Raw genomic sequence first — 16,334 nt, forward strand, 5'->3', positions numbered from 1 at the left:
AAAATATCATTGAAAATAATTTTAAAAATTGAGTAACTTCATTTACATCAATCAAAGAGATTGAAAGTTTGATTATATATTTTTTCAATATTATCGGCAAGTTAGAGATGACATATATTCAATAATATTATAGTATAATTATAATTTTATTTTATTTTTAAAAATTATGTTTTTATAATTAAATTAGAATTAAATTTATTTATTATATATATATATAAATTATACATATATATATTAGTTTATAAATATTATTTTGATATATCAAATTTTGAAAATTTTATATTGAACAAATAATTTTAGTACTATACCTTACTTTTTTCAGTATATCTTAAAAATCAATATTTTTGATATATTAGAATACAATATTTTCAATATTTTCAATAATATCAGTAATTTTTTTCAACCCTAAGTATAATTGAAATTGATATAAAAATTATAACTCATATTTTTATAAGAAATGGTATTTAATTCTTACATTTAAAACAAAAATTATGATAAAAATATTAAAATAAAATATTATATGTATTAAGATATCTGTTTCAAAATTACGTACTTCAAATATCCTATAAATTTTGATTTTTACTTAAAAACAAATATCAGTTTAACAACTTGAGATCCTCTGCTACCAAGTTAGTATGTTCCCATGTTCCCCTCTCACAAAGTGAGGGGGTAATTGGTAAATAAATAAAAAAACTTTTTATTTATTTACCATATTACCCCTCACCTTGTGAGAAGGGAACATGGGAACCTACTAACTTGGTAGCAGAGGATCCTATTACCAGTTTAACATATGCACTTCTTGAATAAAAATATAAATATTAATTTAACATGTTAATCATGTTTTAAATTAATTAAAATTTTATTTAAAAATATAAATAACAAATATTGGAATTACAATTTCATAATTAATAATTACAAAATTACATATTATTTGTATTATATTAAAATTTTAATTCCAATTTCAATTCCAATTTTTAAATTTAAATAGTATAAAAACATAATAATTAAAATTAAATCATAATTCCAATTATAATATTACTAAATCCACTCTTAAATAACTTTAATATAAACTGAATTATATGACAAACAACCAAACTTAATAAGAATAGAAAAAATTATCATAATGTGTTATGGTGGATCATACTCTACAAAAGTTAGATAAATCAAAATTATTATTTTTTTCATATCATTCATAAAAGAACATGTACATCTCAAAATGAATAATAATATAATTGATATCTCCACCATGAAACATACATTTTTCTAAAATAGAGTAGCCCAATTAAAAACCCATTTTCTAGAATAGAATAGCCTATTTGTTGCTCTTCTCCCTATTTTAATAGTATTAAAATATCTTTTATTGTGCTCTAATCATCATGAAAGAAAGCCAAACTAGACTAATGATAAATAAATAAAAGGACAATAAACACTAAAGTGTGACAACTGAGCTTGTGGTTAGTAGATGGTATTTTGAATTTTCTATGAGATAGGCATGAATAGTTATTGGTTGTGATTAAGTCAAGATTGAGCTTACTACCAGACAAAACAAGACCACTTGTACAAGGTTGTCTTTATAAACTCTTTAACAATAATTACAAAATAAAGACAAGAGTGATTAAGAAAATATCAAATAATTCCAATAATGAATATGAACACCTCCTTTACAACAAAAAAAAGATAATAAGCAGATGACTAAAATGAAAACTTCTTCCTTTTGTTGTTGTTGAGTTAAGGATAGGCCTGTTGACCACCAACAAAAGTTGCAACAACAGAAGCAGATCCATCTTTGCTGAATTCTTCCCATGAATCGGTTGATAATACAACAAAATCTGCCAATTTCCCGGGGCTTAAGGAACCCAATTCTTCTTCAAGGAAACATGCATGAGCTGCAGAGATTGTATGCCTGCTCAATTAACAGAAACTTCTTATAAGGATCAACTTTGTAATACTATATTATATAGGGACGAAATGGACTAATATATATACAACTTTCCCAATCAGGGCAAAAATACCTCTTAGTATACTAGTTTAATTCGGTAACAGTATAACATGAGCATATAAAAGACAACAGTTATTAAAATTCAGTACTTACGCTTCATTGATTTTCTAAAAGTTACTATGTTCTGAGCAAATTACTTTCTGTAGCCCAGAAATCTGTTAAAAAGAAGAAAAAGAATCAGCCTTACGAGTTTAATGCATCAGTCAGTTTAATTTGTTGCGAAGGATTCCAGGAACTGGTCCAACCATAAGGTATTCTTTTCATTGATGTCCTTATGTTGCTTAGAGGATTGATATCTGCCACCTGAAACAGACCGGTGAATACTGAATCATGTTACTACAAAAAGACTTTGTTCTGTATGTGCAAACACAACAAGCATATATGTATATATATAAATTTCTCACTGGCCAATCAGAACCAAATGCTAATAGTGCCCCGCTGTCCAGTAGAGACTGAAATAAATAGGAGCCCTTTTGAGCTCTCTCTACTCCAAGCTTTTTTATTGCAGGATCCGCATCGTATAGTAAGTGATCTGGCTGTTAAATGGAGGGTTCAGTCATACATCTTAAAAACAAAATCATCATGGTTCAAAACTAATGAAATTATATCAGATCTTACAATTTTGAAAAAGTGGACAATCTAAATATTAAACTTACATAATAGTAAACAATCATCTTAAAAAAGTACTACAAACTTTCTGGTTAGAAAATATCTATTTAGCCATTTCTATACAATCCGTGGACAGTTTTTCCAGTGTAGAGGCCATAAGATTGAATTATATAGTGGATATAGAATTTGGTTGTCATTTTCACTTGGTGCCATAATAGGTTTAATAAAGCCCTGCAAGCTTATAGTAAGGATGTTGCATTTCTTATAATCTTTGCCTTCCTTGTTTTTTTTATTCAGTCATATAAGTTAAGTTTATTGTTTTTTCTTGCGATATTCAGCATGTTGGGTATCTTTACATTTTTCTTCCTTCTTTTGTGAATGAATTTGTATTTCGTTATTAAATTAAGGCCCTCCTTTCCAAAAAAAAATAGTTCTTATAGAAGCCAGCCAAACTAAATATCATGAACTGGGAAAATAAATTTAGCTTAGATATTAAATTGGAGCATCATGAACCTGAACTGAAGCAACAACTTTTCCTCTCCTAAATCTGTCTGCTGTTCCAGGTGCCAAATGCTGAGCATGCTCAATCTGCAATAGAGTTTTTTACCCAGCCGTAAAAGCATATAGATGATTAGATAACTTGTATGGTTTGACACCAAAATAAACCCTGCCCAAGAGTACAAGTACAATTCTTTTATATGGTCTTACCCTTAATCTCCTGTCCCTTATTTCATTTGGAGAAGCAACTAGTTTGTACATATCTAGGATCAGGTCAACTGCTTTGTCTCCAATAGCATGTATAGCAACCTGAATATTCATAAATATACATAAATCAAAACCTTCAAGTTAAAATGGCACCTCTCTCTAGGAGGAAAAGAAAGAATAATGCATTCATCAAAATACCTGAAGCCCAGATCTATCTGATGCTACAGTTAAATTGAACAATTCTCCAAAGTCTCTCACTTGTAGCCCATAATTCTGAGGCTCGTTAAGATATGGCTATGGCGAAAATTGGTAATGCATTAGTATCAATGAGAAAACAAAGACAGTCCTTCATATTGTGCATAAAGCTGAAAAATTAATCACACAAATAAAGCAAGAAGTGAGTAAAAGCACGTCTTTGGAAACATCTCAGGCATGAAGAAAAATTCACCTAACCATAAGAATACTGTTAGTGATATTTAATTTCTGGTTTGGGAGTTTGTCAATATCCATATTATCCTAGATATACAACTTTTATGTTCTTAATGAAAGAGTCAAGACTTATATTGAAAATATATAAGACTATTGCGTCTCACAATGTCAAATAGAGAAGCAGGTATCTGCTAGCCATGTGATTAATATTTTCTCATTATCGGAATCTAGTTATATTTATAAATTATTTCATCAGTAAATGCTTTATATACATAGTAAAATTACATCAACTTTTAGAAGGTAAATATTACATAAAAAAGTTCAGAGTTTAGATAGCATTTATTTCTATAACTTGTTTAACACTTTCAATACAATTATATAGTAATTGTCCAGCAGATAAAATCCTTGACTAGTTTGAATAAGAATCCTTTTGCAATATTCTTGATCAACTTCGGCATGTAACGCTAAAAATTTGAGAAAGAACTGACCTCGTGAAATAGAGCACTATTGGAGCCCAAGGAGCCATCAGAAAAGGCTTTAACGCCTCCTAAATAAATCCATTCACTCAGTTTTTTACCTTTCTCTTTAATAAGACCCTAAGAAAGAAATATGAGCTTATGAGATGAAAATCTGGAAAATTTAACTGAGACCATTAATAAAGGGAACAGGAACAAACAACTAAGTTTAAGGGATAAATATTTACAAATAAATTGAGTCGGTCGACATCAGAAATTACAACAAATGTTAATTCCTTATAAGTTTGAGGTATCAGCTATAATCACCTCCTTAGACACCCTTTAAGCTTAGGTTATGATGCTCTAGTTGCTTTATCTAAGGTGCCAATAGAGTATACTCTCACATGTACTACCCTTTGAGGGAGCCAGTGCATTAAATTGGTATCAAGGCTGATCAATGATGGAACAAAGTATCACGGGGTTACCTCTTGAATTATGTGGAACAAAGTTTTATGAGAGCCACCTCCTTGAATCATTTTAAGGTACCGTTTGGGGTGGCCAATTAATTTGTTTGTGGTGCCTATAATTTATATCCTCAAACACATTTACAAAACCAAACTTACTCAAGAGTTTGATACATCTAAAACCCCTAAAAATATTTCTCGACATGGAACTGGCTCGGTCAAAGCAATGTATATCCTTATCTCAACGTAAATACACATTGGATATGTTAAGTGCGTTATAGGCTACAAGCATTCCGATGGACTCCTTAAAAACAAACTTAGAACAAGGACAATGTTTCAACCGACAAAAGGTTATATAAGCGCTTTGTAAGGCTACTCCTCTACTTGTCTCACACAAGACATGATGGTAATGCGTCGGTACATTAATTGTCCATCTGAAGACCATATGAATGCATTGTCCAAATTTTTAAGATATCTAAAAAGTACACCGAGAAAGATCATGTAGCAGATAGTAGAGAAAAAAAGAGATCACATTCTTTGAAATTTCAGGAAAATGTAAGGAAAACATAATCCATAACTCATGAAAAACTTAGATATGAAAGAGAACAGTTAAAATCAAAATGTTACTGATTGGTTTCAGGAGGTCCTACATGTAAGCGCGACCATGTATCTATTGGGAAAAATAAACAAACTCGGATCTGCAAGTTTCCTGAAAGATCAGCCCACCCATACACATCTGCAATTCTCAAGAAAATGCATGTGAGAAAGGAGGGTTGAAATGCTTCTCCACACATTTGTAGGAATTTAAGCCTCAAGGCAATATTGTTGTATGAAGTACTAGAGAGAATATTGAAGTAAATAAACAAATAGATGTTAGACGGGTATACTTTTATAGTCATGTTACGTATTTTTTACTACATACAAAGAGTGGATGTAATCTGGCTGATTTCAGACGAACTTCTACGCACATACAAACAGATACCAATTGACCCATTTGGAAACACTTTTTGGATTTGGGTCTTGATGAGAAAATGTCAAAAAATATTATGATTCTATGTCTAAATAAGTTCTGTTTCCAAATGTTATCAAATGTAGATCCACATCCGGATAAGATATGACAAAAAAAAGTGTTTCCAAAGAATTCTCATTCGCGGATCCAAAACAGAAAATGTTTCCAAATGGGTCATTACTAGTATCTAAGATGAATTTGGTTTGAATCCCTCATCCCAAATACACACAAGTTTTAAATAAATGGAACACAAAATTGTGGCATCTATATATCACATAAAATAGGATGGAGTTTCAAATTTAGGATCACTACTTATGCATTTAGTTTGGGTTCAACTTTTACCAACATTTGAAAGAATTTTCAATAGTCTTTATGGAACGATATAAATGACTGAAAACTAATTTAATGTTACATAATAGTTCTCTGAGCATGCATTGATCCAACTAAAAAATCAATAAGAATTTGAAGGTCAGACCTGAAAGATCTTCCCATGGATGCTCTACAGATGCACCAGGAAAATATCTCCCAAAGTCCACAACAGTTGTCACACCCCTCTTCAGGGCAAGGTGAGTGGCTTTTACCAAAGCTTTTCTCCTTTCATCTACTGAGACCTCTGGGATGTGAGGGAGGACCAGTTCCATTGCAGAATCAATGAGCAATCCAGTAGGTTCTGAATGTGACCTCACAAGGAAGAAAATCACAATATCACCCTAGTGATTGAACACAATCAAATAGCAACAAAAGTGGATTTTTTCTCTTTACCAAGAAGACATGCATAATTGCATATTGACAGAATGAGAGTAAGAATCTCACAAGCTAAACTCAGGTAATATTAAGTTATAAATAAACTTAAATACAGATGTCAGAAAGTTATTAATCTAGAGAATGGGTTTGTAATCCAAACTGAGTCAGAGATGGATAATGCTGTTGTTACTCAAAAACTAATACTCCTGTTATATGTTATTACTTCCTGTATTATGATGCCCCTCGGTGAGGAGATTCAGAAAATCTGTGAACAGATAATATTTATTTCAAAAGAGGTGTGAACGTGATGTGCGTTCACAAATTACAAGAAAATGAGAGGTAAGGACAAAAAGGAACAAAAAAACATAAATGCCATAAAGTTTAAATCCCTAATCTCGAGATATCCCAACATATGCAAATACCTATTTTATTTAATGTGAGGAAGTTATAAAGGAAGACACGCTCCTAAATCACCTTCCTTGGATTGTTCATCTATTATTCCTAAATTGTACACCACAAGATATGAGGGATGGCCGTCCATTATGAGCTTATGCCCCGAAGATGTGACCGATCCATTGGACCCAACAGTCTGCTACTAAATATCGCATAATGCAATGAATATTAAGAGAGGATTTGTATTATTTCTGAATGAATAAAACTAGAATATTGTTGGAATACTTAGGAGAAAGTAAGAATGGAGATGAGAGCTAGAACGTAAGATGAAATCAGAAACTTTTCATTACAATATGCACACCAAAACCTTTACAATCTTCCACTATATATAAGCTTCATTAAAGCTAAAATTGATAAGGCCTCTGTAAAAGAGTAACCATAAAGGTACTTGGAAACACCTAATTGGCCAGAAAGCAATAGATGTTGTAACAACTGAATAGAATCCACCATTAGTTCTTAGGGCTTCAACAACAGTCAGGATCGAGCCATTAGTTTACTTCTAATATAAGCAGTTGGTGATAGGGTAATTTGGATATTGCATTATCAAATAATCTGGGATTTACTTTCTAGAATTAAATATCACATAAAATGGGACAAATGGGGTCTTATTCAAAATAAATATAAGAATAAAAACCTTAAGCTTACTTATCTATTTATGCATATTAAAATCTTCATATCTTAATACATTTTTTTGGCTATGAAAAAAACACATTCAAATTCTGTAAACCTTTGTCATTATTAATACAAACTACAAAGTGTTTTCCTTTTTTCAAAAAAAACTTCTGATAATATTTTTAAATTATTTTAAGATTTCCTTGATTTTACTTTCCTTCTAAATCAATCATAAGAATTAAGAATTATAAATGTCACGGTCCCAAATACAATTCCAGCACCCTCCATCGGTCCTAGTGTGCACTTGGGCTAGATTTCTGTTTGTTGTTTTAATATTTTGTTTTGCTTTCCCTTTCTATTTTACAAACTGAATTCTATTATTTTCTAAGTAATTGTAACAGAATATTCTGGGGTAAGACATCACCTATAAAAGGCTGATCACTCTTCCCCAAGGACCCATGAATGGAATAATGAATATATGAAATTACTTGTGAAAGTTCTTCAACCCCCATTTGTCTATTATGTTTTGATTATTTATTGTGAACTGTTTGGTATAGACCAACAATATTTCTCTTCTCACCCTTCGTTCTTCTATCCCCTCATCCCAAATTCTCTATTACAAAACTCTTCCGCTACCCTTTGATTATATATTTCCACCCAGTCCTAGAGATCAAGAACTCGATTCTTGGAATCAAGAACCATAAACACAACTTACGAAACAAGTCGTAACACTTTCCTTCTAAATCAATCATAAGAATTAAGAATTATACTTTTTATTGAAAGGTGATTATATACTTTTAAAAAAATGTGGTCACAAGGAGTTAAGAACATAGCCCGCAAACACACTTAACATTTAACCAGGTACAGAACTTGCCGTCTGGCGGGCTTGAACACAGAACCTCTAAAAAATAATACAGTATTAATATAATGGTAAACATTATGACATTGACTATAAATGATGTAATAGTTATCTTAATTAACAAAGATTTTTTTTGTTAAAGTTGAAGTAAAATACTTTTTAATTAAATTAAATGAGAATAATATGAAAAGATTGTAAGAACAATAAATATAAACATATTAAATTATTAATATCCCTATTTGGAAACCCCAGCTTTGGAACTGAGTTTGAACAAAAAAAAATTAATTTACTTAAAAATTATATATATATATTTAATATTTTATTGGGATATTGATGAAATAATGTTCTGTAATTTTTTTTAGTTAGGTATATATTAACAATTTAATAACATTTGTTTGTTCAACTCCAACTCCAAATGTTTCCAAACAGATCATTCAATGAAATAAATATCACTATAAAAGTTGGAGATAAATGACAAATTTAAGACTCGTTAAAAAGTTTTATTAAATTTAGGTATTTCTTAATTTTTTGTCGCTTGAAGAACTTTCGTCACAACATTTTGTTATATTTAGGACTCCCCACTAACAACATTATTTTATATACATGTGTTAAACGTATTTGTTATGTCATTTTACTTTTTAATATAGTTTTTGCACGTCATCAACATAACCCTGATTCTTTTTTACTCTTACTCTTCATTTCTTCAGACAGCGACCCGACTTCTTCTATTCCTTGCAGTCGTTCTTCATCTATCATCGACCTGCCTTCCACAAATCGTTCACCCATCCATTTTCTTCCGTGACCACAACGAAGAACTCAAAAACTTCCGACATTTCTTCTTCTGCGGCCTTGACATTAAGAGTTTCGCCGATGTAGATTATGTCTTTCTACACATCCACAACTGAATGATTATTAATATATCTTTGACTGAAGCTCATTCCTATTACCTAATTTTTTTTCTTTATTGCAATAGGAATGAACTCCATTCAAAGATGTATCTTCTTTGTTTGTGCATATTGGGCTTTTCAATCCACAATAACAAAGTACATTGTCAGTTGTGAATGTGGAGGAGGACATAACCTGCTTCGGCGATGCTCTTGATGTCATGGTGCGGAAGAAAAATTATATTAAAGAATTAGGGTCATGTATTAGTTGATGACGTGTAAAAAATTATATTAAAGAAATAAAATGACATAGAAAATACGTTTAACACACATGTATATAAATTAACGGAGGAGTCCTAAATATAACAAAATATTGTAACGAGAGTTCTTCAAACAACAAAAAAACTAGGAAAAACCTAAATTTGTCATTTATCCCATAAAAGTTGTGATGGTGACAAAAAATAGTCTTAAATTTTAGTTTGCATTAGGAAAGTTTAGAATATTACCCATCAAGACCAATTATTATCAAATATACCCTTCATTAACTATCTTTTTAAGCAAACCCTCCTTTCACATTTATTATAATCCTAACATATATCGTACCTCCACTTGACTGGCGCATAATAATTCCACCCGCTGGATCTTTTGTGCTATCTGAAATTCCAGCAATTTGCAATGCCACTGAGTTAGCCAAACCCATGTGGCCATCCATCCTTGACAGCCAGACCTGTACATGATGATACACAACAATTAATGATCTAGAGCAATGTCTGATTAGCTAGAAGACAAATGAATCTAAATCTACATACAGGATTCTCAGGAGTGATGTCATCAATCCAAGATGCTTCAGGCAATTTTCCATCCCAAAGATCATTGTTCCAGCCTCCACCCAATATCCAAGAGCCACTCTTCGTACCTGTAAACTTAAGGATGATAATCATATAGCAAATGAAGGTTTCATCTTGAGGGGAACAGTACTATGTATTGCTATGAATACTTCCCAGAAAGAAAAAAGCCAAAATGACCACATTGAAGAGACAGGGACAAGAAGCAATACAAGACAGTAGGTCCAAACAGATAAAGGCGTATCCTATGTAGCAGTACAAAAAATTGGTGATTTCAACTAATTAATGATATAAAATCCAGAGATTCTTACCACCCCATACTATGGATGTCAACAGGTGCAAACCCAATCTGAATACATGAACACAAACCTAATTACACACACAAATAGGGACTCTGACACCAAACCTAATGGGGATTTGATAGATTTCCATGTTCCCAACTACATGGACAACCCGGTATACGAGGATACTCCTGTTTTTAGATACTAGTAGAAAGTTTTTCTTTCATCAATTCCTTCCTTTTATCTTTTCAGTTCCCTAATGCCAAATTTGAGAGAACAAAGAGTAGATATTTTATACTTCGATGTGTTTTTTAAACTATCATTACATGCTTATATGATAAGTTTTTAGTGCCTAATTCTAGATAACAACTTTAAAAAAAATTGAGATGTTTTATCATTAGTCCCCGGGGCAACCGCATAGACCTATGGAATAAAACAAACCAAATTAGCCAAGTCATGACAATGATTGTCACAAGTTAAGAAACAAATTACATACAATCTGTAAAACATTAAAAAATAAAGAAGAATCGACTCAAAAGATCAAGGGAGCTAGTTGTCCACTTGGATCTCTGCTCCATGGCGAGGACAGTCAAGAGTTGGCCTACCATGTCCCTCATAATCCACGTCGCTCTCAATCTTGAACATCTCTCTTCGGAGTTGAGACTTCGTTGTTTTCTCTTGTTTCTTCTCGACATTTTTCACAACATTCTTCTTTGTCTTCCAAGTCACGACTGAAAGCGTACTTTGTGATAGCATGTCATCATGACAAATTCTAGCTTTGTCTGATCTCCGATGTTCCCCAACCCATCGCAATCACGAATTTCATTGTCACCAATTCTAGATAACAACTACTTTGTACTAAATATGGAGTCCTTTATCTTCTAGGAATATATGAGATAAGACATTGAATAAGGAGACACCCAAGGTGTTTCCATGGAATCAAGTGTGGATACAAGGAGTCTCATTTAAAATTCCGTTCATCGGATGTTTTGTGCTACATAGAGACATTATGACAGATGATCGATGCAAAAAGAAAGGGAGCACTATTGTTAGTAGATGCAGAATGTGCAAGAAGGAAGAAGAGTCGGCGTCACATGTTGATTCAATGCTCGTTCGTGAGGAATATATGGGGACTAATTTGGAATGATAATGGGTTGTGCCCGGATCATTAAAGGAATGCTGGGAGGCATGGATCGATATGTGTTTTATGTTGGGAATGAACAAGAAATGGATTCCCAGTTCCAGTGATTATTTGGTGGATAATATGGATAAAAGTAATAGAAGAACATTAGAAGGTAAGGCCAGACAATGATCATGAGTTCCACTTTCATGACATTGGTTGAGATTAGAATCGAGGCCCATACCACTCAGAAGGAGAAATGGTGGATGTTCTCAAGGATCTCAAGGCTAGAAAGTAGATGCTCTTTTAGGAGATTGTGGGTCAGTATTTGCTGTTTTGTTTTTGATTCTTTTGGTTTTTTAGGTTTTTTGTTTTCTGTTTTTGGTGTTGGATGTTCTGTTTTTGGGTTTTCTGTTTGTTTTGGTGTTGTGGTGTTTGTTTACATGGTTGAATAAAGGTTTTCTTTGTTGTGCTTAAACAGCATTTTTTAACACTTACGCATACAAATAATTCAAAAAATATATTTCAAGATAAGGAATATATAAGCTAAGAGGTAAATACAACAAGTATATAGTAAATTTTAATTTATCTAGATGAGTAGAAGAACGCATCTAGATTAATATCGGAGCAATATTTCTCCACCTAACAACCACAAAAAGGCTCTGAATAAAAATTGTTTTTGTGTGTCACCTATGGCAAGATAGAGTTCTGAAGTATGTGGGTTCTTAGAGAAAGACTATGCAACATAGAGAGATCAAAATGTGAATTAATGAGTAAATGAGTTCTTAAAGAAAGAAGAGAGGGCTAAATTTCACTTTAATACGACCTTGCATCATGTGAACTAGAAGAGAGAAAGAGTGCAAGAAGGGGAAGGGCCAACACATCTAGTTTTATATATAATGGTATGTTTGTAATTAATGAAATTGTTATCCAGGCTCAGGTATCAATCCGGTATTTGACACTACTCAATTCCTACACCAAAACCGATAATGGTCCTTGAAACCAACCCCATAAGGACAAGTACGTGCCAGTATGAGGTTTATTAGGTACCCATTGTTATCTCTACTTTCTTGACCATGATCACCTTGTTCAGAGTGATACTGATAACATATGCTGTCACAGAAACATAAGAGCTCTTACCAGCTATAGCATCTTTCACCTTGTTGATAAATTGTTCTTTGCTACTCACATCTCGGAGTTGAACTCGTATCATCTGTTACATCAGCTAGTTAGGAACCATAATGGGAAAAACAATATTGAGCTATTGTTTTCTCCAGAACATCAGATCATTCACAAAAGCAATATAGAGGGAAATCAATAAATTATTGTTTAAGACAATATAAAATGATTATTTGTATTTAATGTGTACTATATGGACCATTTTATTGCTATCATTGAGCAAAATTGGAGTATATTTTTCTAGGACTTTGTGGAACAACCTATCAATTCTAAATGGTTAGACTCACTATCCCTGCAACATACACATACAATAAACACGGTACAATATTTTATATTTTAAGATATATATGAAAGAATCAGCTCAATCTCATTGGAGTCGACATTTGATAGCAAACAACAAACTAGCAAAGATGGTTTAAGGCACAGGTAAATTGCTAGAAATTTTGGAAACCCAGGTTCGTATGTTTTCTTCTTCCTTTCTTTTAAGGGGAGATGGGGTTGAATTACGAAGTCTATTTAGGATTAAAAAATGTGGAATATTTAGATTTAAGGCATAGGTAAATTGTCTCGTGCTCTCCCTCAAACTTTGAATTCCTTTTTATTATATTCTTGACTAACGGACAGCCGCGCATTTTTTTTTAAGTTTGGCCAGTTATCATCAGTTAGACGATGTTTGCGGGGTTCATTAGTTAGGGGCTAAAATCAAAAGGCTCCAAAAGTTCCATGGGCAAAATCCAACAAGGGTTTGAGGGTAAAATCAAAATCGAGACAAGATTTAGGGGTAAAATGAGAATTACCTCTGCAAGGAAACTACCATTTCAAAAATCATTTCATGTACTACCTAATCTTATAGAAAAAATGAAAAATGTAACTCATTTTATAAAACAATACTTCAGTAAAAACAAATGATAAGGAAATTTGAATCAAAGGAGAAAATAAATAAATTACATAAAGAAATGTCAAAATTACACAACTAAAGACTATACCTGCAACCCTCCAAAAATCAAATGCACATGTGAATCAATGAATCCTGACGTCACAAGCTTGCCCTGCAAATTCAGAACTCTAGTTCTATCTCCAGTTGATTCCTAGGTTCAATGGCATGGAACATGATGAGAGAACTTTCCAGAAAACTTACTTCTCATCAACCAATGAAATAATTGTTGGCCTTTTCAATTTTAATTTTAAAAAAAGAAATATCCAAAGTAGGGACCCTACCACTTAAATTCATACGCATGAAATACTAACTATATATATATGTGACACTATGAATATTAGCAGAGGAATCAAAACAAATTGTAACAGTATAACAAAAGGTAGATCTACAATATCTAAGTTCATGATATGAGTTGTCAGTTTAGGGTAAGTATTGTGTGCATTCTTATTAATCTAGTTAAACATATATGTAGGCAAGTACTAAACCCTAACAATATAATGGAGATTTATTTATAGTGTATAAGGGAGAAGATAAAACATAGCAAAAAGATGTCGCGAATTGCGACAGCAGTACCAGTACTAACAACGATCAAAGAAACAAAAAGAGAGGGAAAAAAGACCTCTAGAAAAAAGCAAGCTGAATAACCTCCAAGAATGGAGATTATAATCAGATAAGAAAATCTAGTGAAAGAAGCACCAAAACCCTGACTATCAAAAATCATTTCACTAAGATATGTCATTCTTCATTAATCTCCTCTAAATTAGGTTCAATAATATCATCATTAAACCAAATAAAGAGAACACCATATCTCAATCTTCTTCTGCAGAACTTGGGCCTTCTTCCACCCCTAACATTGAATCAAGTTGAGAATTCTCGATACTAATCCTATACTCCTAACCCTTATTCTCCTACCCAATTTAGGTTTCTTCGTCATATCGCATTGAAGTCTATATTGTTCACTTTCGAGCTTTAATTTTGTCTTTCTTCTATTTGCTTTCTCAATATTATTTACCTAATTCTTATAGGATTCGCACAAGTTCCTTAAGCCCAACACCTTATCACCTTATCACTCATAGCCATTGCATTTGTCTTGCTCCAATTATATCCACTATCTTCTTCCTCATTCTCCAACTAATTTTACTGTATTAAAATTACGCAATATTTGGTTACACTAAAGGGCTTAGGAATTGGTCTTTGGTTACACATCAAATTTTCAATTGCTTTTCAGTTGGCTTATGGACAAAAACACTTGAAATAAATTGGAGTTATCGTCTTTCCTTTTTTCCATAAATTGAGAAGTGAAACTAAGTACATTAGACTTGTTCTGGCACTTAAATGTCAGTAAGATTGTTTCATTAGGAATCTATTCTAGCCTATTATGGCTACAATTGAGCTAAAACAATATTGGACTTGAAGTGTGAAGATGAATCAGAAGGTAAAATGAGAACCCAGACAAGGGTTTAAGGTAACACCTGAACAAATGAATAGTTCCCAACTCGGAGAATCCGTCCATCACGAATTGCCATAGAATCAGCAAATAGTAGTGAAGGGTCACCAGTGTAGAGTATCCCATTATAAACCAGTAAATCGGCTACTTCTGAAGACGAGATCGAAGATGACAGCCATTTCAAATCTCTGAGACCTGCAGATAATATATAACAACATACAAGGTTCCAGTAATCATGACACAAAACCCTTCTTTTTTTATTCAAAAGTTGAGTATAATATAATTGAAAGAGTTATAGTAAAATAACACGTACTAGTATTGGCGCTAAGTAAGTGATACAAGACAATGGAAACCAGAGCTACCGAGGTTGACAATATGACCCAGAAATTCATAAGTTCAAGAAGAAGAAGAAGAAGAAGAAGAAGAAGAAGAAGAAGAAGAAGAAGGGTTGTGGAGGAATAAGGATTGATTGTGAATTTGGCCCACTTCTTCTTCCGTCCTTCTCTGGCTTGGACAGGCCGAAACACAACAGCAGCTCAAGTCTAAACGAACGCTGAGAAAACAATTTGGACTCAATCTGGAGTGGATGTTTGAACAAATCCAGCAAGCAAGATCAATATGCTAGATTAATCAAGAAAGCAAATCGCAGAGAAACTACTCAACTTCATTGATGAATTAGTTATCAAAGTTACAAAGTTTCAATCCCCTAAAACCCCAAATTAGTTTTACTAAACTAACAAAATAGCCTTTACACTTTATATATATTACAATTTCAATCAACTTAAAACATTCTGTTAAAATACTAACCTATACTTATTAATTTATTACAGTTACAAAGTTACAAATCTATAAGGGTGTGTTTGATAGCCCTGGAATTGGCATTGGAATTGGAATTGGAGGGTCCAATTCCAAATTCTTATGTTTGTTAAACACTTTAATATTAAGAATTGGAATTGGAATTAGAATTCCAATGGAATTCAATATAGTGTAATTTGATAGTTCTCAATTCCTATCTTTTTAGGTCGGAATTGTAATTTCAAATTAACACGTTTTTCATGTTTTTGACATGTTTAACACGTTTTTCACACATTAAATACGTTTTACACGTTTTTAACACGTTTTTTTACACATTTAACATATTTTCATATTTTGGCACGTTTTTTGCACGTTTAATACGTTTTTGGCACGTTTAACACGTTTTCGACACATTTAACACGTTTTTCACGTTCTTGACACGTCTAGCACGTTTTTGACACGTTTAACATGATTTTCACATTTTTAACACGTTTAACACGTTTTTGGC

General features: G+C 32.3%; 1 protein-coding gene across 1 annotated transcript; it reads right to left on the bottom strand.

Moving 5' to 3' along the window:
• Positions 1-1,555: 1,555 nt before the first annotated feature.
• LOC124925873 (protein LONG AFTER FAR-RED 3) lies at positions 1,556-15,566 on the bottom strand. Its single transcript, XM_047465992.1, has 15 exons — positions 15,345-15,566; positions 15,057-15,226; positions 13,634-13,735; positions 12,609-12,681; positions 10,032-10,138; positions 9,826-9,949; positions 6,146-6,340; positions 5,312-5,397; positions 4,231-4,338; positions 3,512-3,607; positions 3,317-3,415; positions 3,122-3,196; positions 2,404-2,535; positions 2,187-2,302; positions 1,556-1,903 (listed from the first exon to the last, which is right to left on the bottom strand). Exons 1-15 carry the CDS (start codon positions 15,421-15,423, stop codon positions 1,729-1,731), a joined length of 1,737 nt encoding a protein of 578 aa, XP_047321948.1. The 5' UTR covers positions 15,424-15,566; the 3' UTR covers positions 1,556-1,728.
• Between the last annotated feature and the right edge of the window lie 768 nt (positions 15,567-16,334).

This window comes from Impatiens glandulifera, chromosome 2 (genome assembly GCF_907164915.1).
Source record: "Impatiens glandulifera chromosome 2, dImpGla2.1, whole genome shotgun sequence".
Taxonomy (NCBI): domain Eukaryota; kingdom Viridiplantae; phylum Streptophyta; class Magnoliopsida; order Ericales; family Balsaminaceae; genus Impatiens; species Impatiens glandulifera.

What these genes read in the sequence shown, in the direction of transcription:
- LOC124925873 (XM_047465992.1), bottom strand. Translation starts at nt 15,423, where the DNA reads ATGAATTTCTGGGTCATATTGTCAACCTCGGTAGCTCTGGTTTCCATT. An exon ending in ACATCACTCCTGAGAATCCT is followed by an intron (nt 9,950 to 10,031) that starts GTATGTAGATTT and finishes CATCATGTACAG; the next exon opens with GTCTGGCTGTCAAGGATGGA. An exon ending in AAGTTGTTGCTTCAGTTCAG is followed by an intron (nt 2,536 to 3,121) that starts GTTCATGATGCT and finishes TCCATTTAACAG; the next exon opens with CCAGATCACTTACTATACGA.